General features: G+C 42.1%; 1 protein-coding gene across 1 annotated transcript in view; it reads right to left on the minus strand.

The window, feature by feature from the left end:
* Positions 1-26570, minus strand: part of LOC124795656 (odorant receptor 82a-like) — a 171769-nt gene that overhangs the window by 15267 nt on the left and 129932 nt on the right. Inside the window, exon 6 of the mRNA XM_047259730.1 lies at positions 832-933. Coding sequence (XP_047115686.1) covers positions 832-933 — 102 coding nt within the window. The remainder of the gene's footprint in view (positions 1-831; positions 934-26570) is intronic.

Here is a 26570-nt window from a genome sequence, read left to right on the forward strand (position 1 = left end):
CTGTGTCAGACTGAACTAATTAATTCACCACATCTCATGGCGTCTGGTAAGGTGAATAATTAAACTATTAACTATTTGAGTATTCTTTTTATCACTACGCACATTTGTTAATCAAATAAGAAGTCTGATTCCTTGATGTAATTAACGTGATGGCTTAATAATTACCAGCCAATATATGTTATTCTTCTACATTTAGTTAATTAATTCGAATGACAGGAAAAATGTATAGAGAAATTCGTATGCTTAGTCTCTCGTGGAGTCTCCGTAGTTCGCATTTTAAAACTGAAGTGCTGGTCTACATGTAATTTTTGTTTCAAATCTACACCTGAATACGCGAAAGTACAGAAATATTTCTGTGACACAAGAAATATTGTTTGAATATATAACGTCTTCGGCGGATGACAATTACGAATAGGCAATTACATTTTAGACGTAGCTCTTGTAGATGTGTGATTAATGTTTTTCTACTGGTGCAACGATGTGTAACGCTAAATAAGCGGCAAAAAATGAGGAATTAAAAAGCATAAAAAATGCTCCCCACAGGATTCAACCAGAGTAAACTAGCGCGATTGCCCTCATTGGATCGGACGCTATAATTGTAAAAGCTAGATCTTCCACGTCAGAGCGATAACGCTAGAGGCATGAAAAAATGCTCTTATCTAACAATTAAAGGTATCAAAAGTAGGAGAAAATTACATATTGTGATATTTTACTAGTGATATGTGACGCAAAGTTTTTTGAACGTGTTACAGCCTACATTCATCCTAACACTGAGATCTCGCAACTCTTGCAGCCAGCAGATCAGTCTACAGGTGTCAAAACAGAGTGTACCTGTGTTATGATGTCTGTTCCAAACCAGCAGTACAGCAGCAGTTGCTGAATTACGGAAGATAGGTAGGACATGTACTTCACCAGCCAGTTGGAGTCTGCGTTCTGTAACACGTTAACATAATATGAAAGAAAATTACATGTTACGTACATCATGGACAAATGGTGTGTAGCATTTAAGAAGTAAATTACGATTTTGCGGGCGCGCCTGCCCTTTATAAGATAAGGGGCTGTTTATACGACTACCACCGCAACTGATTTCAGTATATAAATACATACGAAACAGACGTTTTAAGAAAGAATCTTTCCTAAACACGGTAACTGCAGAGTTGCGTTCTGCGATCCAGGTATGAGCTCTGAACAAGGAAGGAAGATTAGGATCTAACGGTCTGTCAGTAATGGGGTCATTACTGAAACAGCCCAAACACAGATTGGCGAAGGACTGGGAGGGAAATAGGCCGTGTCCTTTAGAAGAAACCATTCCGACTTTGGTTTTAAGAAAGAATCCACTGAAGCTCTAAATCTGGACGGCTGCACAGGGATCTGAAACACCCTCCGACCGAATCCGATTGTAGCATCTTTCTCCTGCTCCAGCTTCCTCACTGACCATTTTCTCTACATTTATTTATTAGCTGCCTACAGATGTTACTGCAGAAGAAGACGTACATGACTGTACTCTGTTGTGCTTATTTAAAATGTGGCAGTTAATTGAAAATAAAATGAAAGTACGTACAGTTATTCGTTTTATTATTCAAAAGACATGAAAGTGGTCAAAATTAAAAAGAGATATTAGTGAATTTTGTAAAGAAACCTGTGTTCTCTTAGTTGTCAATCAGAACACTGGTTTGATACAGTTTTCCACAGTAGTTTGCCATGTACAAGACTCATCATCTCTGCATAACTTCTTCTATTTACATCCATTTTAAACTTGATCTCCTTCTACAATTTTAACTCCCGCCCCCGCCCCTCCCCCTACATATTTCTTATAGCCATGTTATGAAATGACCTTTTCTCCCCAGTTCCACCGTTCCTACTCTTTACTTATCCAGTCTAACCTTCTAAGTTTCAGAAATTCCCCGTAGAACGAATAAGGGATCTGCCATTCTTCGCTCCATTTGTCTTTTTGAAAACTTTCATTAATCAGCATCGTGCAATAGCGTTCTCAGGTGCAAACATGTACGCTTTCGAGTCTCTAACGCAACCCACAAACGAATGGTGGGAGAGAGGGGGACTTCACTCGAAAATAATAAGAAGCCTGTAGCTGGCACAGTAGCACTTGCGCCCTACGTCCTCAGTTATTTGTTAGCAGTATTCCAATCTCTGTCATCCCCTACAGTTTTTACCCTCGTCTGCTTCCTCCACTAGCATGGAAGTTGCTACCTGATGTCTTAACACATGTCCCATCAACAAGTCCCTTCTCTTTGTCAGCTTTCTCCTCATTTTCCTTTCGTCGCCGATTCTATGGTCAACCATCTCACTTCTATCCGTTCACCTAATTTTCAGTATCCTTCTATAGCACCACATCTCAAACGCTTCGTTGTGATATTTTCCGATTTTTTCACTATGCATAATTTACTTCCATACAATACGGTGGTCCAAACGTACATCCTCAGAAATTTCATCCTCTAATTAAGGTCAATGTTTGATATTAATAAATTCCTTTTGACGAGGAATGCCCACTTCGTCCGTGTTTGTCTTCTTTTTATTTCCTCCTTGGTTCAACTATCATGCATCACTTAGTAGCGAAAGTCCTCCACTTCATCTAGCATTGATGTCAAATTTTTAGTTAATGTCATTTCTCGTACTCTTCATCACATTCGTATCTCTTTTGTGTAACTTCAGCCCACATTCTGTCCTCATTAGAATACTTACACCAATGAAAACTTTTGTAATTTTTTTCACCTTCAGCTAATCTTATCAGTGATAACCTTTCACACTGAAGTTTAATTCCACAGTTGAAGTTTCCTTTTCTTTCCGCCATTGGTTCTTCGACGTTTAGATTGAACTGTGGGGAAAACAGAGTGCGTTTGTTCCTGACACCCTTTTCAATCTTTGTTTTCTGTTCTTATTGTCTCCTGATGATTTTTGTACACATTGTATATTAGCCTTTTCCCGGTGCCATCATCCACGTACCTATTTGATACATATATTCCACACACATTCTCCTTCCCCCTCTCTCTGTTCATCTTTATCCAGCCCATTTTCCTGCCAATCTCCTCTTTCCTCATCTTTCTCTTTCCCTCTCTCTGACCATCTCCACTTTCCCTTCTCTTTGTGGAACCTTTCTCCTCCTCTCTCCACTGTTCTCTTCCTTGTCCATCTCTATGCCAATCTCCTTCACCCCATCTCTCCATCCACCACCTCTTTCTCCCATTTCTTCAAACCTCCTACTCTGCTCTTTGTCTCTTTACCTCTTAGGCCCCCTCTCTCATTATTTCCTTCCCCCTCTCTCTTCTCAGCCATGCACGCCATAAAAGCAGATCGATACAGCAGGGTGATACTGTTCCCACAAGTCGCCTGTTGTGTAGGACAGCCAACACATCAGGGGCTAGAAAATCCTTTCTTGCCTCTAAGAGTATAGGCTGACAAGGAAAGAGGGGCGATAATGAAGGCTGAACTACTACAACCCAAAACGCATGTTGTTCAGGACAGCCTACGTGTTGAAGAATGGGAAACCACTTCTTGCTTCAGGCTACACTGCAAAGCAGGTCGATAAGGCCGGTGGATAGTATCCCCACACAAAACTTCTGACGTACAGGGCAGTGGCCCCTATAGAATCTAGGTGTATCTAACCCACACAGGCTGATATTTGTGAAATGTTTTATATCTGTGCCAAATTTTCATAAATCGACATAAGGATTTTGAGGGAGGTGGTGAACATACACTCCTGGAAATTGAAATAAGAACACCGTGAATTGATTGTCCCAGGAAGGGGAAACTTTATTGACACATTCCTGGGGTCAGATACATCACATGATCACACTGACAGAACCACAGGCACATAGACACAGGCAACAGAGCATGCACAATGTCGGCACTAGTACAGTGTATATCCACCTTTCGCAGCAATGCAGGCTGCTATTCTCCCATGGAGACGATCGTAGAGATGCTGGATGTAGTCCCGTGGAACGGCTTGCCATGCCATTTCCACCTGGCGCCTCAGTTGGACCAGCGTTCGTGCTGGACGTGCAGACCGCGTGAGACGACGCTTCATCCAGTCCCAAACATGCTCAATGGGGGACAGATCCGGAGATCTTGCTGGCCAGGGTAGTTGACTTACACCTTCTAGAGCACGTTGGGTGGCACGGGATACATGCGGACGTGCATTGTCCTGTTGGAACAGCAAGTTCCCTTGCCGGTCTAGGAATGGTAGAACGATGGGTTCGATGACGGTTTGGATGTACCGTGCACTATTCAGTGTCCCCTCGACGATCACCAGTGGTGTACGGCCAGTGTAGGAGATCGCTCCCCACACCATGATGCCGGGTGTTGGCCCTGTGTGCCTCGGTGGTATGCAGTCCTGATTGTGGCGCTCACCTGCACGGCGCCAAACGCGCATACGACCATCATTGGCACCAAGGCAGAAGCGACTCTCATCGCTGAAGACGACACGTCTCCATTCGTCCCTCCATTCACGCCTGTCGCGACACCACTGGAGGCGGGCTGCACGATGTTGGGGCGTGAGCGGAAGACGGCCTAACGGTGTGCGGGACCGTAGCCCAGCTTCATGGAGACGGTTGCGAATGGTCCTCGCCAATACCCCAGGAGCAACAGTGTCCCTAATTTGCTGGGAAGTGGCGTTGCGGTCCCCTACGGCACTGCGTAGGATCCTACGGTCTTGGCGTGCATCCGTGCGTCGCTGCGGTCCGGTCCCAGGTCGACGGGCACGTGCACCTTCCGCCGACCATTGGCGACAACATCGATGTACTGTGGAGACCTCACGCCCCACGTGTTGAGCAATACGGCGGTACGTCCACCCGGCCTCCCGCATGCCCACTATACGCCCTCGCTCAAAGTCCGTCAACTGCACATACGGTTCACGTCCACGCTGTCGCGGCATGCTACCAGTGTTAAAGACTGCGATGGAGCTCCGTATTCCACGGCAAATTGGCTGACACTGACGGCGGCGGTGCACAAATGCTGCGCAGCTAGCGCCATTCGACGGCCAACACCGCGGTTCCTGGTGTGTCCGCTGTGGCGTGCGTGTGATCATTGCTTGTACAGCCCTCTCGCAGTGTCCGGAGCAAGTATGGTGGGTCTGACACACCGGTGTCAATGTGTTCTTTTTTCCATTTCCAGGAGTGTATATACATTTATCTTGCTTTAGATACAGGTTGAGCCAGGAGGAAAAATACCTACTTTAAAGGGTTATATTGTTGGTGATTTTGAACAAAAAATGTCAAAAGAACATATTCCCTTTCCTAACCATATTCATTTCAAATCACTTGAAAATCATAGGTGTCAGTCACACGTCCTTCTTTCAGGGCAACGGAGCTTCCGCGCATTCTGTATGGCCAGTGACACAATACTCCACTCAAAGTATCCTGGGAACTGGATGGTCACCATGAAGTCAGTTCTTTGGTCACAGATGTCACCCAATTTTACTGTGTTAGATAACTACCATTGGGGCCCTTGGCTTTCCCACTGCTGACCGTCCCGCTACATCCCCACCTGACTCATGCATCTCCTCCTCCCCTTCACTCTGCTCATCCCTCCTTTTATCCATCGCAACCTGTCTCAAGCCATATTCACCTGCATGTATAGCCTGTGTAATTAGGATTTTTTTTGTCAGCAGCCTTCTGACTGGTTTGATTATGCATCCTGCCATGAATTTCTTTCCTGATCACTTGTGTCATCCTCTTCATCACAGAGTAGCACTTGCAACCAATGATCTCAATTATTTGCTGGATGTATTCCAATCTTTGTCTTCGTCTACAGTTTTTACCCTACATGACTGTCTCTAGTACCATGGAAGTCATTCCCTGAAGTCTTAATAGACATCCCATCATCCTGTCCCTTCTTCTTGTCCATGTTTTCCACATACTCATTACCTCTCCTATTCAGGCCGGCCGCGGTGGTCTTGCGGTTCTAGGCGCTCAGTCCGGAACCGCGCGACTGCTACGGTCGCAGGTTCGAATCCTGCCTCGGGCATGGATGTGTGTGATGTCCTTAGGTTAGTTAGGTTTAAGTAGTTCTAAGTTCTAGGGGACTGGTGACCACAGATGTTAAGTCCCATAGTGCTCAGAGCCATTTGAACCATTTTTTCTCCTATTCAGTGCAGAACCTCCTCGTTCTTTACCTTATCAACACATCTAATTTTCAAAAGTCGTCTGTAGCACTGTATCTCAATTGCTTCCAGTCTCTTCTGTTCCGATTTTCCCACAGTCCACATTCCACTACCATGTAATGCTCAGCTCCAGATGTACATTCTCAGAGATTTCTTCCTCATGTTAAGGCCTATGTTTGTACCAGCAGACTGCTCTTGGCTAAGATGGGTTACTTTGCTGCTTAGGTAGCAGAATTACTTAACTTGATCTACTTCGTGATCATCAATCCTGATGTTAAGTTTCTTGTTCTCATTTTTCTACTTATCATTACTTCCGTCTTTTCTCGATTTGCTCTCAATCCATATTCTATACTCAGTAGACTGTTTATTCCATTCAGTAATTCTTCTTCACCTTCACTAAGGATAGCAATGTAATCAGCTAATCATAACATTAACATTCTTTCACTTTGATTTTTAATTCTATTCCTGAACCTTTCTTTTATTTCTATCACTGCTTCTTCGATGTGTAAATCGAACAGAAGGGGAGAAGGACTACATCCCTGTCCTACATCCTTTTTAATCTGGTCACTTATTTCTTGATCTTCTGTTCTTGTTATTTATTCACTCTTGGCTCTTGTACATGTTGTATATTACACTCTTCTCCCTAAATCTTACCATTATTTTCCTCAGAATTTAGGGATCTTCCACTATTGCACATTGAAAAATTTTTCAATATCGACAGGTCCTATAAACATGTCTTGAATTTTCTTTAGTCTGGGTTACATTATCAACCTTAACGTAAGATCTGACTTTCTTGTGACTTTATACACAACAACGTGAATAGTCGTAATTTTACACTTCCCTAATGAGTTTAGAAATTGTGATGGAACGTTATCTATCCCTACTGCCTTTTTTGATCTTAAGGCTTCCAATGCTCTCTCAAATTCTGATTCTGGATCCGTATCACTTCCCTATCGACTCCTGTTTTTCCTTCAATCACATCAGACAAGTCTTCCTCCTCATCGAGGCATTCAGTGCACTCTTACTATTTATTGGTTCTCTCCTCTGTATATAACAGCGGAATTCCCATTACCACCCATGCTTTTTTAATGTCACCGAAGGTTGTGTAGACTTCTGTGTATGCTGAGACAGTCCTTCCGACAATCATTACCTTTTCGATTTCTTCACATTTTTCATGCAGCCATTTCGCCTTAGCTTCCATGCACTTCGCATTCATTTCGTTTCTAAGCGGCTTGTATTTCTGTATCCCCGAATTTTATTGAACACATTTGTGCTTCCTTCTTTCATCTATCAGCTGAAGTATTTCTTCTGTTACCCATGGTTTATTCACAGTTACTGAGACATGGGACTTAGGAAAAGGCAGGATTTGGTGTGGACGGGGCTGTACTAAGTTACCATTGGTCATAAAGTTTTTTTTTTTTTTTTAAAAGCCATTCACTTTATTTGGAACCAGTTGCAAATGAGATTGACAATAAGGAACAATTATCAAATTTGACTGTTAAGACACAATGTCTAATAAAAATTCCTACGCAAGTTGCATGCACAGCTGAAGGCCTTATTGACCAGAAATTCAAGTTGTTTGTCGGCTGAAGGCCCCAATACTAATAACTCAAAACCATTTTAACGGCTGAAGGCCTGGATAGTAAATTCTTAAAAAACAGTTAACTTCTTCAAGAGATATTAAAATATTTTTTTAAAGACAATCAACTAAGAGAGAAGTGGGCCTCAGACAGTGCTCCAAGGATCGACCTGGGAAATTCGCTCAACTTCGTAGCCGATGAGACAGGCAGCCAATAGTTGTATTCACTTAACTGGATGGCAACTCAAACTAGTAACAGTTTAAGTACAGACCAACACTCTTGCCAAATCTACCTAATTTCTGGTAACCAACACAATGATGGAATAACCCAGGCAAGGTGGAACCGGCAGACAGCACTGTGTCTTCACATCCAGAAGCAGAAGGAACCACTACAACCAAGGTAGTCCCAAAGAGCAAAATATCTGAACCACAATCAAGGAAGGTTTCGAACTACACGCCTTACCGGACAGCAGTGGCAAAGCGAGGAAAGGTACACTGCCGCGAAAATACGCTAACCTTCAGGGCAGGTAACTGGGGCGTTACCGGCCACTAGGCAGAAAAATACCGCTGGTTGAACTTCATCAGTAAACACAAGGAATTCATTTATTAATAATAAGTGGAGGATGACTCACTCTTCATGTCAATGAACCTGCAAGCAGCAACACACAAACAAACAGCATGACCTCAAAATAGTGGAGGTTTCGCTACTGGGTTAATGTTCACTCAACTCAAACGTCCTGGGTCCTTCACCGAGGTTGTGGCCCTCACAACTACAGCCCATATATCTGGCAGTGCCTGCATGCCGCCAGTGGTCCCGGCATGGTTCCGCACTGCCGGACCTCACTGCTGCTCTGTCCCAACCGAACCACCCGACACACTCCCATTCCAGAAAACACTTGACGTTCCTCCAAAGATAGTACCACCATACTAGATATCGATAACCGCTGCTACTGCTGCCACTCGTGGACAGACAATGCTAGCAAACGTAGTGACACCAGTAAACACGAGAAGAAAACGAGATGCCACTATCCCTATTACATGATACCAACCTACCAACAGCTCCAATGAGAGCCTAACATGCTTCAGTTTCCTTCTTTGTACCTACGTTTATCTTTTCAGCTTCTGTGATTGCCCTTTTAGGAATGGCCATTCCCTTTCAACTGAACTGCCTTCTGAGCTATTCCTTATCTATGGCCTTAGAGAACTTGAAAGGTACTTTTTCATTCCTTAGTACTTCCAAATCCCACTTCTTTGCGTATTGATACTTACTGATTATTCTCTTAAAATTAAGCTTTTCTTCGTCACTACTAAATTGTAATTTGAGTTCATATTTGCTCCTGAGTATGTCTTACAATCCAGTATCTCATTTCAGAATCTCTGCTTGACCATGATGTAATCTAACTGTAATCTTCCGGTATCTCCCGGGCTTTTTCAAGTGTACCTGTTCCGCTAGCGACTCTAGAACAGAGTATTTGCTGTTACCATCTGAAAGTTATTGTAGAACTCAATCAGTCTTTCTTCTCTCACATTCCTGCTACCAAGCCTACATTTTTCAGTAAACCTTTCTTCTATTCCTTTCCCTACAATCGCATTCCAATCCCCCGTGACGACTAGATTGTCATCTCCCCTTACATACAGAATTACGTGTTCAGTATCTACGTATACTTTTCGTCTCTTCATCTTCAGCCTGCGGAGTCGGCATGTATACCTGAACAATTTTGTCGTTGTTGGTTTACTGTCGATTCTGATGAGAACAACCCTTTCACTAAAGTGTTCATGGTAACACACTCTCTGTCCTACCTTCCAATTCCTACCAAATCCTACTTCTGTTATACTATTTTCTGTTGCCGTTGATTTTACCCTATATTCGCCTGGCCAGAAGTACTTGTCTTCTTATCATTTCATGTCGCTGGCGCCAAATATATCTAGATTGAGCCTCAGCATTTCCCTTTTCAGGTTTTCTCAGGTTTTCTAGCTTCCCTACCGCGTTCAAACTTCTGACATTCCCCGCCCCAACTCGTAGATCGTTGTCCATTTGTCGTTTATTCAACTTTCTTCTCATGGTCACCTCCCACTTGTCAGCCCATGCCAGAGATCCGAATGAGGGGCTATTCTGGGATTTTTTGCCAATATGAAGAAAAAGATGACACTTTTTCATGTACATTATGTGTCTTTATCACACTGATGCCAATTGTCTTCTGCAGCCTCAGGCAATGATCAGTGCTAATTTTTCAGCCTTTAGGGAGAGTTTCCTACCCCAAGGGCATTAGGGTACCCTAAATCACTGTCCGCTCGGCCTCCCTCTTTGACAAGGGCATTGGCTGAATGAAGATGATTTTTTTGCCAGAAGTCTTCGGCGGCCAAAGCTGATAATTTTTATTCATCATCTATGTGGTGGTGGGATTCAAACCCAGTACCAAGGACGTTTTGATTACCAACCAAAGACGGTGCGCCTAGACTACAGTCTGTGTGCAATATTTCTGAATAAAGCAGACCGATACAACTCCTATGTTACACCTGTCATTTTGGGTATTCAACTTATCAGGGGTTTGAAACTCATTTACTTGTCTCTGATGCGCAATTTGCCATGCAAAGCTAGTTGATATAGCAGGACAGTAATACTCCACACTACACACCTGTTACGCGGTGCAACCTACATGTAAGGGCCTAGAAAACCGTGTTTTGGCACTGAGGTCTAGACTGCCTTCCCAAGCTGATTGATTTGGCTGACCATTTCTGTTTCCCCACAACATACTTTTCATGCACCCTATACGCCCATACATCCACTCCATTTCAAGGTAGGAGGCTATAAACCCCACAGCTCTAATAAATGTTTTGCACACATCTTCTCCTTGCCTTCTCTGTGTCCATCAGTTCCTCCTCCCAGCTCTTTGTCCATTTATTTTCACAGCTCCTATATATCCATCTGCTCCACTCCAATCTCTCAATCTCTCTGCCTCTCCATCTCCTCCGCCTTCCTGTCTTTGGACATCTCGTACATTCACACCCTTCCACACATATCTTCCATCTCCTCCTTCATCTATCTCCCTATCCATCTCCTCCTGCCCCAACCTATCCCCCTGTCCTTCACTCTCTGCATCTATCTCCCCGATACCTCTCTTGGCCCAGTTCATCTGCAGGTCGATGAGGCAACCTAATACTTCTTCCACAACACATCTTTTGTGCTTGGTAATCGATATTCTAGGGGCTTGAAACCCGTTTTTGGCCTCTAAGGCGTGTCTGTCCTAAAAGCTAGTCGATAAGGTATCCTGATACTACTCCCACACAATACACCTGTCACGCAGGGCAGTCAACCTATTGTGGGCTGGAAAACAGTTTCTTGCCACGGATGTGTAGTCTTCCCTGAAAAGCAGGTCGATAAGGCAGGCTGACAGTACTCCCACTCATACCACATGTCTTGCAGGGCAACTTGAATGTCAAGGTCTGAGGAAATATATTCTTGCCTGCATCTCGACTACTATGGGAACTAGGAACTTCTAACACCCACAACGCTGATATCCCTTTCTTAAGGTGTAAGTGGGCCAAATTCGGTGGAAATCGAATCAGGTATTTAGGAGATGCTGGACACACATAAATACATCTATCATCCGTCTTTCCCTATAGCTCAGTCCTATTTTTCTCAGAACTTCGAGTGTCTTGCATTATTATGCAATTTGGAACGTTTTTCTCAAGTCAAAAATGTTATAAACTGCCTTGCCTTCCTCAAGTATTTCTTCCATTATCGACTCTAAGGTTAGAACTGCGTCTCTGATGGCCTTACCTTCGAAAGCCTAACTGATCGTCATGTGACAGATTTTGTTTTCTTTTCCATTCTTCTGTATATTACTCTTGTCAGAACTTCGATGCAAAATGAATTAAGTTTATTGTGCGATAGTCATCGCACTACGTGCCCTTGCTGCGTATGGGGTTGTGTGGATGATAATTGTCGAAGTCTGATGGTAAGTCTTCTGGGTAATAGATTCTAGCACCAAACTGTGTATTCGCTTGGTTACCAATCCCACAATCCTGCCAATGATTTCAGGAATCTCTAAGACAAGTTATCTGACCCTTCTTCCTTATCTGATCGTAAGTCTTCCAAACTTTTATTAAAATACGACTTTAATACTGGATCTCCTATGTCGTCTACATCAACTCCCTTTTCTTCCTTTCGTCATCAGACAAATTCTCTCCCCTGTAGAGGCGTGAAGTGTACTCTGTCCACCTTTTAGACTGCTCAAAATTATAAACAAAGAACGCTGTAACGACATTTCTTAGGTAGAGGCTACCTGTCACTACTTGTAATAATCTTAACCACAACAGTTTCTAATCAAAGCGTAAACAAAGCAGGACGCAGGATGAAACTAGCAACAAGAAAGTTACTCGGTGGGTGGGGGCGGGGCGGGGGGGATGGTAGAAGAGATGCTGGATTGGTTCTTAGTGAGAGGAAGGCAGAAACTTGCCACAGGTGGAAAGTAGCTATAGTGTTTGGGGGCGTGGTACGGAACTCTGGTAGCTGCAATCTTGATATCAGCAGACCCTCAGCACAGCACAGTCCCAGCTACCGCAATCACTTTCAGGCAACGCATTAGACAGCTCCTTCGAGCATTCAGCTCAATATACCAGATAATTCAGATAATGTGGTCTCCAAGGATTTGTTGTGTATTAGTCTCAGGAGTAAAGCTGTATCTAGTTTCATTTTCTTTCCTTTTTTCCCATAGGAAACTGCGCGTAAGACAAGTACTCGTGTAACGAATACATTTTTTTGCCATCATAATATTTTGCTCTTTGAATTTTCATCTTTTTCTTGCTTACAATCATCGTACTATCAGGAGTTAGCCACACTTTTCATATGTTGAGCATGTGTGTATAAGCAGAATTTTTTCCCAGTATGATCACACTCAATATCTGAAGTTATTTCACGACTTTTCACTGAATGTTCTTTGAGATGTGACATATGAGTGTTACTTCGTGTGCCTTTCTTCGGCACTGAATGTGACAGGACAATTAGTATCGCTTTCTGTCACTATCTCAAGTAGTATTAATAAAAATTTGTTCTGTCGAATACAGATACCTACTGCATTCTCTTACCACTACAAAATAATAAAGCAAATTTTTCGAACTTAGATCTCAAGAAGAAAGAAATGACCATTTTATAAATCCGTTATTGAAATTCATTTTACATTATAGATTCCATTTTTTTCCTTTCTTAATATGACGGCGTCATTCATCTGACATTAAATGAAGCAAATTCCTAACCAAATTAAACGATTAGTATCTTGAAATTGTCCCAGCTGCAATACGCCGCCTTATTCTGTGTCTGTCTAACACAGTAGTTCCGAGTCTGTGTGGCCAGGTGGTGAGAGATTTATAGGGGAGGTGTTGATAGTTCAGAAGAAAGCTGACGTATGCTACCAAGACCATCGAAATGCTATTGTTTTGTATTAGTCGACATTCGATAAAGTTTTTGGAAGAAGCAAAAAATTAATAAACAAATAAAATAAATAAACATTAGACCATGAGATAATCAGTGATTACAAAAAGGAGAACCAGGTAGAATTGACTGGGTACCACTGGACTCTGACACAATGAACGTTCCGCCTGTTAACTTTCTTAGAACGTCCTCCTTAGTCGCTGTAGAACTGTGGCACGGCACTCCAGTGTCAACGAGTCTCACGAGGACAGTGGGAAATCGCAGGTCCTTGCTGCGTTAAGAATCGTGGCTGAGGGTCTGTGACACTGTGGCGAGAAGCTTATGAGCTTCTTCATTTGCATTATTTACTGTTACCCATTATGTCAAGTGTAAAAAGTAACATCAAGACTTCTCCTAAAGAATGGTAAATACTCCTGCTTCTTCTCTTACTAGATTTAGAAGAGACCTTCAAGGTGTTTTGGGCTCAGTGATGTCACACTTTCTTCCAGATTTGGTCACAGTTACATCCTGTTGGTCACTTCCTAAAGCCACATCATCTTTATCGTCTCTAGCGTCCACATCACTTTCCCGATCTGAATCATGATCATAACACCACTTTCATCTCCACTTTCACTCCCAGAGTTATAACGTTAAGAACGTTTCATTCAGGTCTCCTTCTAATGATGATACACGTAATTCTTTAGGCATTTCCGAGTCTCGACGTGAACAGCAGAGATCTGAACTAACTCACTGAAAGTATGTAAGATAAGTAACAGCAGAATGTCATCAAAAATCACTTCCTCTGCAAATAAACTGATTGTTGAAAATATCAACAAAATACATAGACTTGCACAGTTGTAGAGGTGGAAAACAGAAAAATTTTAGTCTGTGTGCTCGACCGAGACTCGAACTCGGGACCTTTGCCTTTCGCGGGCAAGTGCTCTACCACTTGAGCTACCGAAGCACGACTCACGCCCGGTCCTCACAGCTTTACTTCTGCCAGTATCTCGTCTCTTACCTTCCAAACTTTACAGAAGCTCTCCTGCGAACCTTGCAGAACTAGCACTCCTGAAAGAAAGGATACTGCGGAGACATGGCTTAGCCACAGCCTGGGGGATGTTTCCAGAATGATATTTTCACTCTGCAGCGGATGGTAGAGCACTTGCCCGCGGAAGGCAAAGGTCCCGAGTTCGAGTCTCGGTCGGGCACACAGTTTTAATCTGCCAGGTAGTTTCATATCAGCGCACACTCCGCTGCAGAGTGAAAATCTCATTCTAGAAAAAAATTTATTTTGCTTGGAAACCTAAGAAGTGGTTTGATGAGCCCAAATTAAAATTTTGGTTTTTTCCTTCGAAGGAGGAGTTTTGTGTGAACAAGTTTCTTGTAGTGGGTAGCTGTTTGCATAATGTTGTAGTGTAAAAGAAAAACTCCTTTGCACATCAAGTTGTTAAATTAACTTCTACACCTAGACGCGTTACTACTCATTTGCATGGCATCTTCAGTGGATGTCCTGCAATATTACGTTTTCGCTTGCACATGTAGGTTATCGTTTGTACATATAAGTTAAAAAATTAAAACAGTTAACTGAAGTTTTTATAATAAAATGGAAAGGTATGTACAGTTCGGTAAAGAATTCATTGTTTGTAAGTCAAACAGCTTCCTCTCACGCAAACTGATTGAAATCATGCATGTGGTCATTATGTTTTAGAAACAAAGCACTGTAACCACCATTTCCTGTTTCTAGAGTGTCATTAGATGCCAAATTTCTCAGTTTTTTTGTTTGTTTGTTTGACCAAACGTGCGGCCTATGACTGAAAAAGTGTCCCTCCACTGGCAAAAAGTTTCGCACGAGCCCCTGTTCGCATCCCTGGGAGGGGACTGCCTAAGGGAAGGTGACCATCAGAAAAATGATTGAATAACAAACGAAAGGATAACGGTCTACTGGTCGAGGCATGGAATGTTAGAAGTTTGAATGTGTTAGGGAAGCTAGAAAATATGGAAATGCAAAGGCCAATGTAGATTTAGTTGGGGCCAGTGAAGTGAAGTGGAAACAAGACAAATATTGCTTGTCAGGTGAGTATAGAGTACAGAGTATAGAGTAACAGCAGCAGAAAATGGTATAACTGGAGTAGAATTCGTAGGAATAGGAAGATAGGGCAGAGAGTGAATTACTGTAAACAGTTCAAATGGTTCAAATGGCTCTGAGCACTATGGGACTTAACATCTATGGTTATCAGTCCCCTAGAACTTAGAACTACTTAAACCTAACTAACCTAAGGACATCACACACATCCATGCCCGAGGCAGGATTCGAACCTGCGACCGTAGCAGTCGCGCGGCTCCGGACTGAGCGCCTAGAACCGCTAGACCACCGCGGCCGGCTGTAAACAGTTCGGTGATAGAGTTGTTCTCATCAGAATTGACAGCAAACCGACACTGACTACAATAGTTCAGGTGTACATGCCGACTTCGCAAGCAGGAGGTGAATAGATTGAAAACGGACACACTTAGAAGACAAAAGCCGGAATAACTATTTGCCAATAGGTGGCTGTAGTATCGCCTACAAAAGGTATAAAAGAGCAGTTCGTTGGCGGAGCTCTAAATTGTACTCAACGTGACTCATGTGAAAATGTGTCCAACGTTATTATGGTCGCACGATGGGAATCAGACTTTGAACGTGGAATTGTAGTTGGAGACAGATTCATGAGATATTCCATTTTGGAAATCGTTATGGAATTTAATATTCCGAGATCCACAGTGCCAAGTGAGTGGCTAGACTATTAAGTTTCAGACATTTCATGTCACCACGGACAAAGCTTGGCCGACAGCCTTCACTTCATGATCGAGAGCAGCGGCGTTTGCGTGGAGTTGTCAGTGCTGACAGGCAATCAACACTGGGTGAAATAACAGCAGAAATTAGTTTGGGTAGTTAGGCGGACGTATCCGTTAAGACAGTGGGGAGAAAGTTGGCTTTGGTGGGATTTGGCAACAGATGACCAATGCGAGTGCCTTTGCTAACAGCACTACATCTCCTGCAGCGTCTCTACTGGGCTCGTGACCACGTCGGTTGGACCCTAGTCGACTGGAAAACCGTGGCCTGGTCAGATGAGTCCAGATTTCAGTTGTTAAGAGCTGATAGTAGGCTTCGAGTGCGGCACAGAACCCACGAACTCATGGACTCACAGAGCAATGTGTAGGCTGGTGTTGGCTCCATAATGGTGTGGACTGTGTTTACATGCAGTGGACTGGGCCTCTGTTCCAGCTCAGATCATTGATTAGCAATATCTTCGGTTACTTGGAAACCATTCACAGATATTCATGAACTCCATGTTCCCAAACACTGATGGACTTTTTAGGGATAAAAAAAAATTATGGATGAAACTATGTTACCTGGCCACAACTATTTACTATTGGTTTGAAAATCATTCTGGATAATTCGAACGAATGATTTCGCCAACCAGATCGCCCAACATCAATCCCATGGAAAATTTTGTGTAACATAACCGAGAGGGCAGTTCGTGCACAAAATCATGCATTGGAAACAATTTCCCAATCATGGATGGCTATAGGGGCACCATGGCTCAGTATTACTGAAGGGGAATTACAGCGAATTGCTGAGTCCATGCCGCGTCGAGTCACTGCACTTCGCGGGGCGAAAAGGTATCCGACACCTTATTAGGAGGTATCCCATGGCTTTTGTCACCTCAGTGTGTCAGGATACTGAATGGGTAATTCAGTTCGTGAAGGGAGATGAGAACCAAGTAGTCATGGGGACTGGAATGCGGTTGAAGTGGAAGGAGTAGAAGAAAGGGTTACGAGAGAATATAGGCTTCGTAGTAGGAATGAGAGAGGAGGAAGATTACATGAGTTCTGCAATAAATTTCAGCTACTAAAAACGAATGCTCTGTTTAATAATCGCAAGAGGAGGATTTATACTTGGAAAACGTCTTGAGATAGGAGAAGATTTCAGTTGCATTACCTCACGGTCAGGCTGAGATTCGAAAATCAGGTGGTGGACTGTAAGGCTTACCAAGATATAGATTCAGATCACTATTTAGTAATGATGAAGAGTCGACTGAAGTTTCCGAGTCTTAGTAGGGGAGAAATATTGTGCCACGAAGTGAGATATGGGAATGCTATGGAATGAAGAGCTAAACTTGAACTTCTCTGAGTGCTTAGATACTGTGATAATGATGAGGAATGAACATTTCTAAAAATTGCGACCACAGAAATTAGAAAGAAAAATAAAGCACACAGAAGGTAACTGCGAGGAAATACTTCTGCTGATCGACGGAGGAAGGAACTACAAAAATGTTCAGAAAAATTCAGGAATACGGAGACATAAATCATTGAGGTATGGAATAAATAGGAAGTGCAGGGAAGCTAAGGCAAAATGGCTGTATTAAAAATGTGAAGAAATCTGAAAAGAAATGATTGTCGGAAGGATTGAGTCAGCATACAGGAAAGTCAAAATGACCTTCGGTGAAATTAAAACCAAGAGCGGCAACATTAAGAATGCAGTCGGAATTCCAATATTAAATGCAGAGGAGAGAGCGGATAGGAGGAAAGAGTACACTGAATGCCTACTTGAGGGGAGGACTGGGCTTATGGCATGATAGTGGAAGAATCAAGAGACTATAGGGAAGAGATAACGGATCCAGTATTAGTCATAATTTCAAAAAACTTTTGGCGGACTTAAAATCAAATGAGCCACAAGGACTAGGTAACATTCCATCGGCATTTCTAGAAGTATTGTGGGAAGTGGTACGAAAATGAGTATTCACGATGGTGTGTAGAATGTATGAGTCTGGCGATATACCATCAGACTTTCGAAAATCGTCATCCACACAATTCGGAGAACAGTAAGTGCCGACAAGTTGCTGACAAGGGTAATAATATACAGAAGACTCCAAAAGAAAACTGAAAATCTATTGTATGACTATCAGTTTGGTTTTAGAAAATTTAAAGACACCATACAGGCAGTTCTGAAGTTGCGGTTGATAATGGAAGCAAGACTGTAGACAAATCGAGACACTTTCATAGCGTTTGTCGACCTGGAAAAAGCGTTCGTCGATGTAACAAGATTCAAGACGTCTGAAATTCTGAGAATAGTGACAATAAGCTATAGGGAAAGACGGGTAAAATACATTATGTGCAAGAACGAAGATGGAGTGGGACCACCAAGAACGAAGTACTCGGACGAAAAAGGGTGTAAGACAGGGATGTAGTCTTTCACTGATACTGGTCAGTCTATTCGTCGAAGAAGCAAGAAAGGCTCAAGTACAGGTTTGAAAGGATACGATTAGATGACGGCATTGCTATCCTCAATGTAATTGAAGATGAATTACAGGATCTGTTCAAGGGTATGAACAGTGTGAAACTTAACATCAAAATCGGGGACCACGAAGCAGACGAAGTCAAGAAGTTTTGCTATCGAGGCAGCAAAATAACCCATATCGGACAGAGTATGGAGGGAGTAAAAAGCAGACCAGTACTGGCAAAAAGGGCGTTCTTGACCAAGAGAAGTCTATTGTTATCACACATAGACCTTAGTCTGAGGAAGAAATTTTTTAAAATTTCCTTTTGGAGCACAGCATTGTGTAACAGTGAGACATGAACTGTGGGAAAGTCGGAACAGAAGAGAATAGAAGCATCTCAGATGTGATGCTACGGAAGAATGTTGAGAATTAGGTAGATTGACAACGTAAGCAATAAACAGATTCTCCGCAGAATAGGCGAGGAATGGAATATATGGAAGACACTGCAAAAAAGAATGGACAGGGTGATAAAAAGAATATATGGAAGACATTGGCTAGAAGAATGGACAGGATGATAAAAAGGAATATACGGAAGACACTGCCAAGAAGAAGGAACAGGATGATAAGATATGTGCACTTCGTTTTGGTCATCCTCTCTTATTGTTCCCTCTTGCTTCTTGTACATATTTTATATTACCCACCCTTCCCTACAGACTACCCCAATTATTCTCAGGTTATAGAACATCTTGCATCATTTTACTTTCTCTCACGCTTTTACCAGTTTGACAAATTCTATGAACGTGTCCTGATTTTTCCATCTTGTTTTTTTTTTTTTTTTTTTTTTTCTTTCAACAGTAACGTCAGTACAGCCTCTCATGATTCTACATTTCCTAAAGATAAACTAACCGTTATATAACACATCCTCAGTCCTCTTTTTCATTCTTGTGTATATTATTCTTGCCAGCAGCTTAGATGCATGAGTTGTTAAGTTGATTGAGCGATAATTCCCACTTTAGTCGACTCTTACTGTCTTCGGAATTATGTGGATAATGTTTTTCCGAAAGCCTGATGTTATCTCACCTGTCTCATACATTCTACATTTGTTGCCACTCCTCTCAATAATTTTAGAAACTCCGAAGGAAAATTGTCCATCCCTTGCTTTATTTAAATTAAGTCCTCGAAAGCTCTTCTAAATAGTGATTCTAATGCTGGATCACCTATCTCTTCCCTATCCTGTTTCTGCTTCTATTACGTCATAAAATAACTCCTATCCTTCATAAAGGCCCTCAACGTAGTCTTTCCTCATTTCCGATCTCTACTCTGCATTTAACTGTGGAATTCCCCTTGAACTCATAAAATTATCTCCCTTGCTTTTAATTTCACTGACGGTTGTTCTTACTTTTCTATTCGTTGAATCAACTCTTCCGACAATCAATTCTTTTTTGATTTCTTGGCGTTTTTCATACAGTGATTTCACCTTAGCATCCCCGTACGTCCTATTCATTTCATTCCTAAGTGACTTGTTTTCTGTATTCCTGAATTACCCTGAACATTTTTGTAGTTACTTCTTTCATCTATCAACTGAAATATCTCTTCTGTTTCATATTGTTTCGTTGCAGTTCCTTCTTTGTACCTTGGTTTTTCTCGCCAACTTCTGTGACTGTCCATTTTAGAGATATCCATTTCATTTTAAGAGATCTGCCTACTACGTTATTTATCATCGCAGTATCTGTGGCATCAGAAAAACTCAAGCGCATCTCTTAATTCCTTAGCACTTCCTTATCCTACTTCTTTGCACTCTGATTCTTCCTGACTAGTTTCTTAAACACTTCAGCCTACTCTTCACTACTACTAAAAAGTGAACTTAGTCTATATATGTTCCTGGGTACGCGTTACAGTCCAATATCTGATTGCGGAATCTCTGCCTGACCATGACGTAATCTAACTGAAATCTTCCCGTATCTTCGTGCTTTTCCCAAATATACATCTTCCTCCTGCTATTCGCTGTTAACATCTGAAATTTCCTGCAGATCTCAGTTAGTCTTTCTCCTCTCTCATTCCTAGTACCAAGCCCACTTTCTTCCGTAACCCTTTCTCCCACTTCTTTCCCTACAACCCCATTCCAGTCCATTATGACTACTAAATTTTAATTACTCCTTACGTTCCACATCCTCATATACTTCCGTCAACCTTCGCTTCTGCTTGCGACGTCGCCTTGTAGTCGTAGTCGGTGTTGGTAAACTGTCGATTTTGATGAGGACAACCCTATCCGAGAACTGTTCACAGTAACACACTCTCTGTCCTACCGACCTATTCCGAACGAATCCTACTTCCATTATACCATTCTCTGCTGTTGATATTACCCTACACTCATCTGACCAGAGATCCTTGTTTCCTTTGCATGTTACTTCACTGATCCCCACTATATTTAGATTGAGCCCTACTCAGATTTTCTAGCTACCCTATAATGCGTAAACCTCTGACATTCCACGCCCCGACCGGTAAAACATTGTCCTACCGTCGATTATTCAATCCTTTTCTCATGATCACCGCACCTTTGACAGACCCCTTCCCGAAATGCGAATGGAGGGGAGGGGGGGACTAGTCCGGATTTTTTTCCTGGTGGAAAGATAATGAAACTTTTTCAATTACAGGCTCCATGTCCTGTGGATACATGTTATGTTTCTTTAATGCAATGGTTTTGATTACCTTCTGTATCATCATGTGGTTGATCGTTGTCGATTCTTCCGATATTTAAGTGCAATTTCCCATCCCAAAGCTACGGGAGTGGCCTGTGCCTTTGCCCGCTCCTCCGCCCTCTTTGATAACGCCGTTGATAGAATGAGTATGACCTCTTATGCAGGAAGTCTGTCCGCAGTTGCTGATGATTTTTATTGAAAGTGTACGCAGTGCCGGGGTTCGAACACGGGACTGAGTCCATTTTGATTACTAGTCAAAGACGCTACCATTAGACTATGGGTGCAATCTATCCGTTTCGTAATATTGTCACTACTCCACCCTGTATTTTCAATTGTCTGATTTTTGCCTAGCGGCTCTTCTTCCATCTCGCAACCCAGTGTTGTTTTGCTTTGGTACTATTCTCCAACGCATTACTGTACTGAGTGTACATTCTTTTGTTACTCTTCTTTCCCGTGTTTTACCGTCGTTTGAGAAACAGTCGTCACATGTGTGTATGAGTTATGCTTGCGAAATGTGTGAGTGTTGTCCACTTTAGAAAGACGCCTTTTGCCTGAAAGCTCACATGTTTACCAGTCTTCTTGTGGTACCTCTCTGCAACTCAATATCTCCTTTGTAAGGCGAATGGCAATCTGTCCGTATAATATTGTCATTCCATTCTAGATTTTCCAGTGTTTGACTTTGGCTACGATACTGATTTTGGTAAAACCTCACTTACATTACTGTCCTCTTCCTCGTTTTTGTACCAAATCCTGCGTTATCCTATTTGATTTTGTATCTATATCTTTCTACGTAGCTAATCAGAAGTCCTGTAACTTCGGCTATGCCACTTTACCAAATACCATTACATGTAACTGCAACTTTTCCACATCCTTTCTTAAATTCTGAAACTTACCAACCAAATTAAGGGATCCCACACTCTCCACATTATGAGCAATGAAATCACAAGTAAGTGGATTAGAATGTTTAAAGATGTTCATGAACAGTTTAGGAGTAAATGACGTAAAAATATAAAAATTGACCATACATCATCTGGCTTTCGTTTTTGTACGAGGCCAAAGATCAGTGTCAAATCGTCTAATCAAAAAAAAAAAAAAAAACCCTTACTGCTTGTCTTTGTGTGCTCGTTTATCTTTTTCTTCCAAGTCGAGGTTCGAAACATTTTTCATACCTCATCTTAGCGAAAAGTCTTACCAGTACTGATAATTACGTAAAAATGAGTTATGAAATTTTTATCAAGGAACAAAAAGAAAGATGTAATTAATATTTAATAAAATGCCACATCTACTTTTACGTGACCGATATGTAATGGTCTTTACGATAAATTTGTGACTTTCATACAAAATGAAGTGTTCTAAAATGGAGGCCATTCACACCTGCGTTCTGTAGCTTCAGCATATAATTCAGTAGCTTGATCTTGAAGAAAATATTATAAGCATTTTGATACTGTTAAAGCAACAAACTGTGAAATTTCGTTTCCCGTATTGTTTCGTGCAAACGTTGCTAAACAATGAAAAGTCTGGTTATAACACAGTAAACAAAAATTAACATATACTCAATAAACAGCTAGCGAAGGTTTCCACCTATCAGTTAATAGAGGTGTTGTTTTCAGTATAGTACATCACACGCTATCTCATGTATGGTGTATAGTTTATTGTGACCAATGAAGACATAAAATGAATCCTCCTAGAAGCCAAGATCATATTACATAAGAAAACAACAAAAATTTCCATCTCCGCACATGTAAAACCCTCAGATAAAAGCTAACGTGAACACTACTATGACCCTTCCAAGAGAACGGCAGCAATATGAAAGATCTCTAAAGCCGAATCTGGGAATTGCATTCCACCATCGTCCACCATATTTACAAATTTTTTATCTGACCTATCCTCACCTACTGTAATGTCTCGTAAATCTTTTCTCCCTTTAAGTTTGATAGTAAACGAAGAAAGATTAAAGTAATCACAAGTAGTAGAAATGAGAATAGCGAGAAACTTAACAAAACTCATGATCACGAAATAGATGAAGTTAAGGACTTCTGCTACTTTTTAAGTAAAGTAACATATTACAGATTTTGCGAGAAGGACATAAAAAGCAGACTAGCACAGCAAATAGGTCATTCTGACCAAAAGAATTCTACTAGGCCTTAATTCGAGAAAGAAAATTCTGAAATTGTTCGTTTGTAGGACATCATTGTACTACAGTGAATCATGGACAATGGGAAAACCGGAACAGAAGAGTATCGAAATATTTCAGATGTAATGCTACAGAAGAATGTAGAAAATTGGGTGGACTGAAAAGTGAGGAATGAGGATGTTATCCGCAGAATCGACCAGGAAAGCAACATATGGAAAACAGTGACAAGAAGAAGGGACAGGATGATAGGGCATCTGTTAAGACATTAGGAAATAACTTCCACGCAACTAGAGGGAGCTGCAAAGAGTAAAATCTACGGAGGAAAATAGATGGGAATACATTAAAAAAATTAAGAATGTTGAGTGCAAGAGCTACTCTGAGATGAATAGACTGTCACAGCAGAGAAATTGATGGTTGGCTCTATCAAACCAATCAGAAAGAAAAAAAATTATCAATGCCTCAAATTCTGCAAAGGGATGTTCACCAGCTTGCTTGTCGCTTACGTCTTCTGTCCTTCACACTAATTTTCTGTCGAATCATTAAATTTGCCTCAGTATTCCGAATCTACTTCACAACTTTCAACCAACCTTACACACAAGTACGCTCTGCATCCCGTTGCTATGCCACCACAGTATACTTTCATAGTCATGTGTCCACTATATATATATATATATGCGAGCGTAGGCTTATGTAGACCCATTTTGCTACACTTCTTAAACATCAAGCCTATTGAGCAATCCTGCTAGAATTCTTGCGCCACAACTTCTTCTCCACTCTATAAATTAGTTCCTACAAAGGTATAACCATCTCAGCCTATTTTCTTCCAATATGTTACGTCATTTCCAACATCCATCATAAGGATAGTTGTTACTTTCTATGGTCACAGTTCTAGTGCAGTTTCCCGACCAGTTTTTCTTCGACTGATATCACTAGCGGTCATAAACGGTATCCATATCACATTAATGTGACCACTGTCTACGTTCAACGTCAACATGCAATAACGACTCACAGAAGGCCGGTGGCAACACTACCAATGGAGGGTACACAGGCTGGTCCATTGACCGTGACCGGGCCAAATGCCTCACGAAATAAGCGTCAAACGAAAAACCTACAAAGAATGAATCTTGTCTAGCTTGAAGGGGGAAACCAGATGGCGCTATGGTTGGCCCACTAGATGGCGCTATCATAGGTCAAACTGATATCAACTACGTTTTTTGAAATAGGAACCCCCATTTTTTTACATATTCGTGTAGTACGTAAAGAAATATGAATCTTTTAGTCGGACCACTTTTTTCGCTTTGTGATAGATGGCGCTGTAATAGTCACAAACATATGGCTCACAATTTTAGACGAAGAGTAGGTAACAGGTAGATTTTTTAAATTAAAATACAGAGCGTAGGTACGTTTGAACATTTTATTTCGGCTGTTCCAACGTGATACATGTACCTTTGTGAACTTATCATTTCTGAGAACGCATGCTATTACTGCGTGATTACCTGTAAAAACCACATTATTGCAATAAACGATCAAAATTATGTCTGTCAACCTCAATGCATTTGGCAATACGTGTAACGACATTCCTCTCAACAGCGAGTAGTTCGCCTTCCGTAATGTTCTCACATGCACTGACAATGCGCTGACGCATGTTGTCAGGCGTTGTCATTGGATAACGATAGCAAAAATTCTTCAACATTCCACACAGAAAGAAATCCGGGGACGTCAGATCCGGTGAACGTTCGGGCCATGGTATGGTGCTTCTACGACCAATCTACCTGTCATGAAATATGCTATTTAACCGCACGCGAGCTATGTGCCGGACATCCATCATGTTGGAAGTACATTGCCATTCTGTCATGCAGTGAAACATCATGTAGTAACATCGGTAGAACATTACGTAGGAATTCAGCATACATTGCACCATTTATATTGCTATCGATAAAAGGGGGGGCCAATTATCCTTCCTCCCATAATGCCGCACCATACATTAACCCGCCAAGGTCGCTGATGTTCCACTTGTCGCAGCCATCTTGGATTTTGCGTTGCCCAACAGTGCATATTGTGCCGGTTTACGTTACCGCTGTTGGTGAATGACGCTTCGTCGCTAAATAGAAATCGTGCCAAAAATTTGCCATCGTCCCGTAATTTCTCTTGTGCCCAGTGGCAGAACTGTACACGACGTTCAAAGTCGTCTCCATGCAATTTCTGGTGCATAGAAATATGGTACGAGTGCAATCGATGTTTTTTGTAGCGTTCGCAACACCGACGTTTTTCTGATTCCCGGCCGGCGGGAGTGGCCGAGCGGTTCTGGGCGCTACAGTCTGGAACCGCGCGACCGCTACGGCCGCAGGTTCGAATCCTGCCTCGGGCATGGATGTGTGTGATGTCTTTAGGTTAGTTAGGTTTAAGTAGTTCTAAGTTCTAGGGGACTTATGACCACAGCAGTTGAGTCCCATAGTGCTGAGAGCCATTTGAACCATTTTTTTTTTCTGATTCCCGATTCTCACGCAATTTGTCTGCTACTGATGTGCGGATTAACCGCTACAGCAGCTAAAACACCTACTTGGGCATCATCATTTGTTACAGGTCGTAGCCGACGTTTCACATGTGGCTGAACACTTCCTGTTTCCTTAAATAACGTAACTATCCGGCGAACGATCCGGATACTTGGATGATGTCGCCTGGGATACCGAGCAGCATATATAGCACACGCCCGTTGAGTATTTTGATCACATTAGCCGTACATCAACACGATATCGACCTTTTCCGCAATTGGTAAACGGTCCATTTTAACACGGGTAATGTATTACGAAGCAAATGCCGTCCGCACAGGTGGAATGTTACGTGATACCACGTACTTATTCGTTTGAGCGCCATCTATCACAAAGCGAAAAAAGTGGTCCAACTAATTCATATTTCTTTACGTACTACACGAATATGTAATAAAAATGGGGGTTCCTGTCTTAAAAAAACCGCAGTTGATATCCGTTTGACCTATGACAGCGCCATCTAGCGGGCCAACCATAGCGCCATCTGCTTTCCCCCTTCAAACTAGACGAATTTCGTTCTTTGTAGTTTTTTCGTTTGATGCTTATTTCGTAGAATATTTGGCCCGGTCACTATCAATGGACCACCCTCTATAAAGCATGTCGGCTCGAAGCGGGAAAAAGTGTTGTTGTAATGCGGAAACGGATCGATTTATCTGTCTAAATGGACATGACCATTGGATTCTGGCCAAGGGTAGAAGCATTTGGGAAACGGCTAATTCTCTAAACTGTTCGCGTGCCGTCGTGGTTAAAGTATGCCAAGGATAGCAAAACGGCGCTATCCAAAATTGACGCCGACAGAACTGTCGTCCAATACGGGCCATAGGAGTCA

Source organism: Schistocerca piceifrons, chromosome 4, assembly GCF_021461385.2.
Source record: "Schistocerca piceifrons isolate TAMUIC-IGC-003096 chromosome 4, iqSchPice1.1, whole genome shotgun sequence".
Lineage (NCBI taxonomy): Eukaryota > Metazoa > Arthropoda > Insecta > Orthoptera > Acrididae > Schistocerca > Schistocerca piceifrons.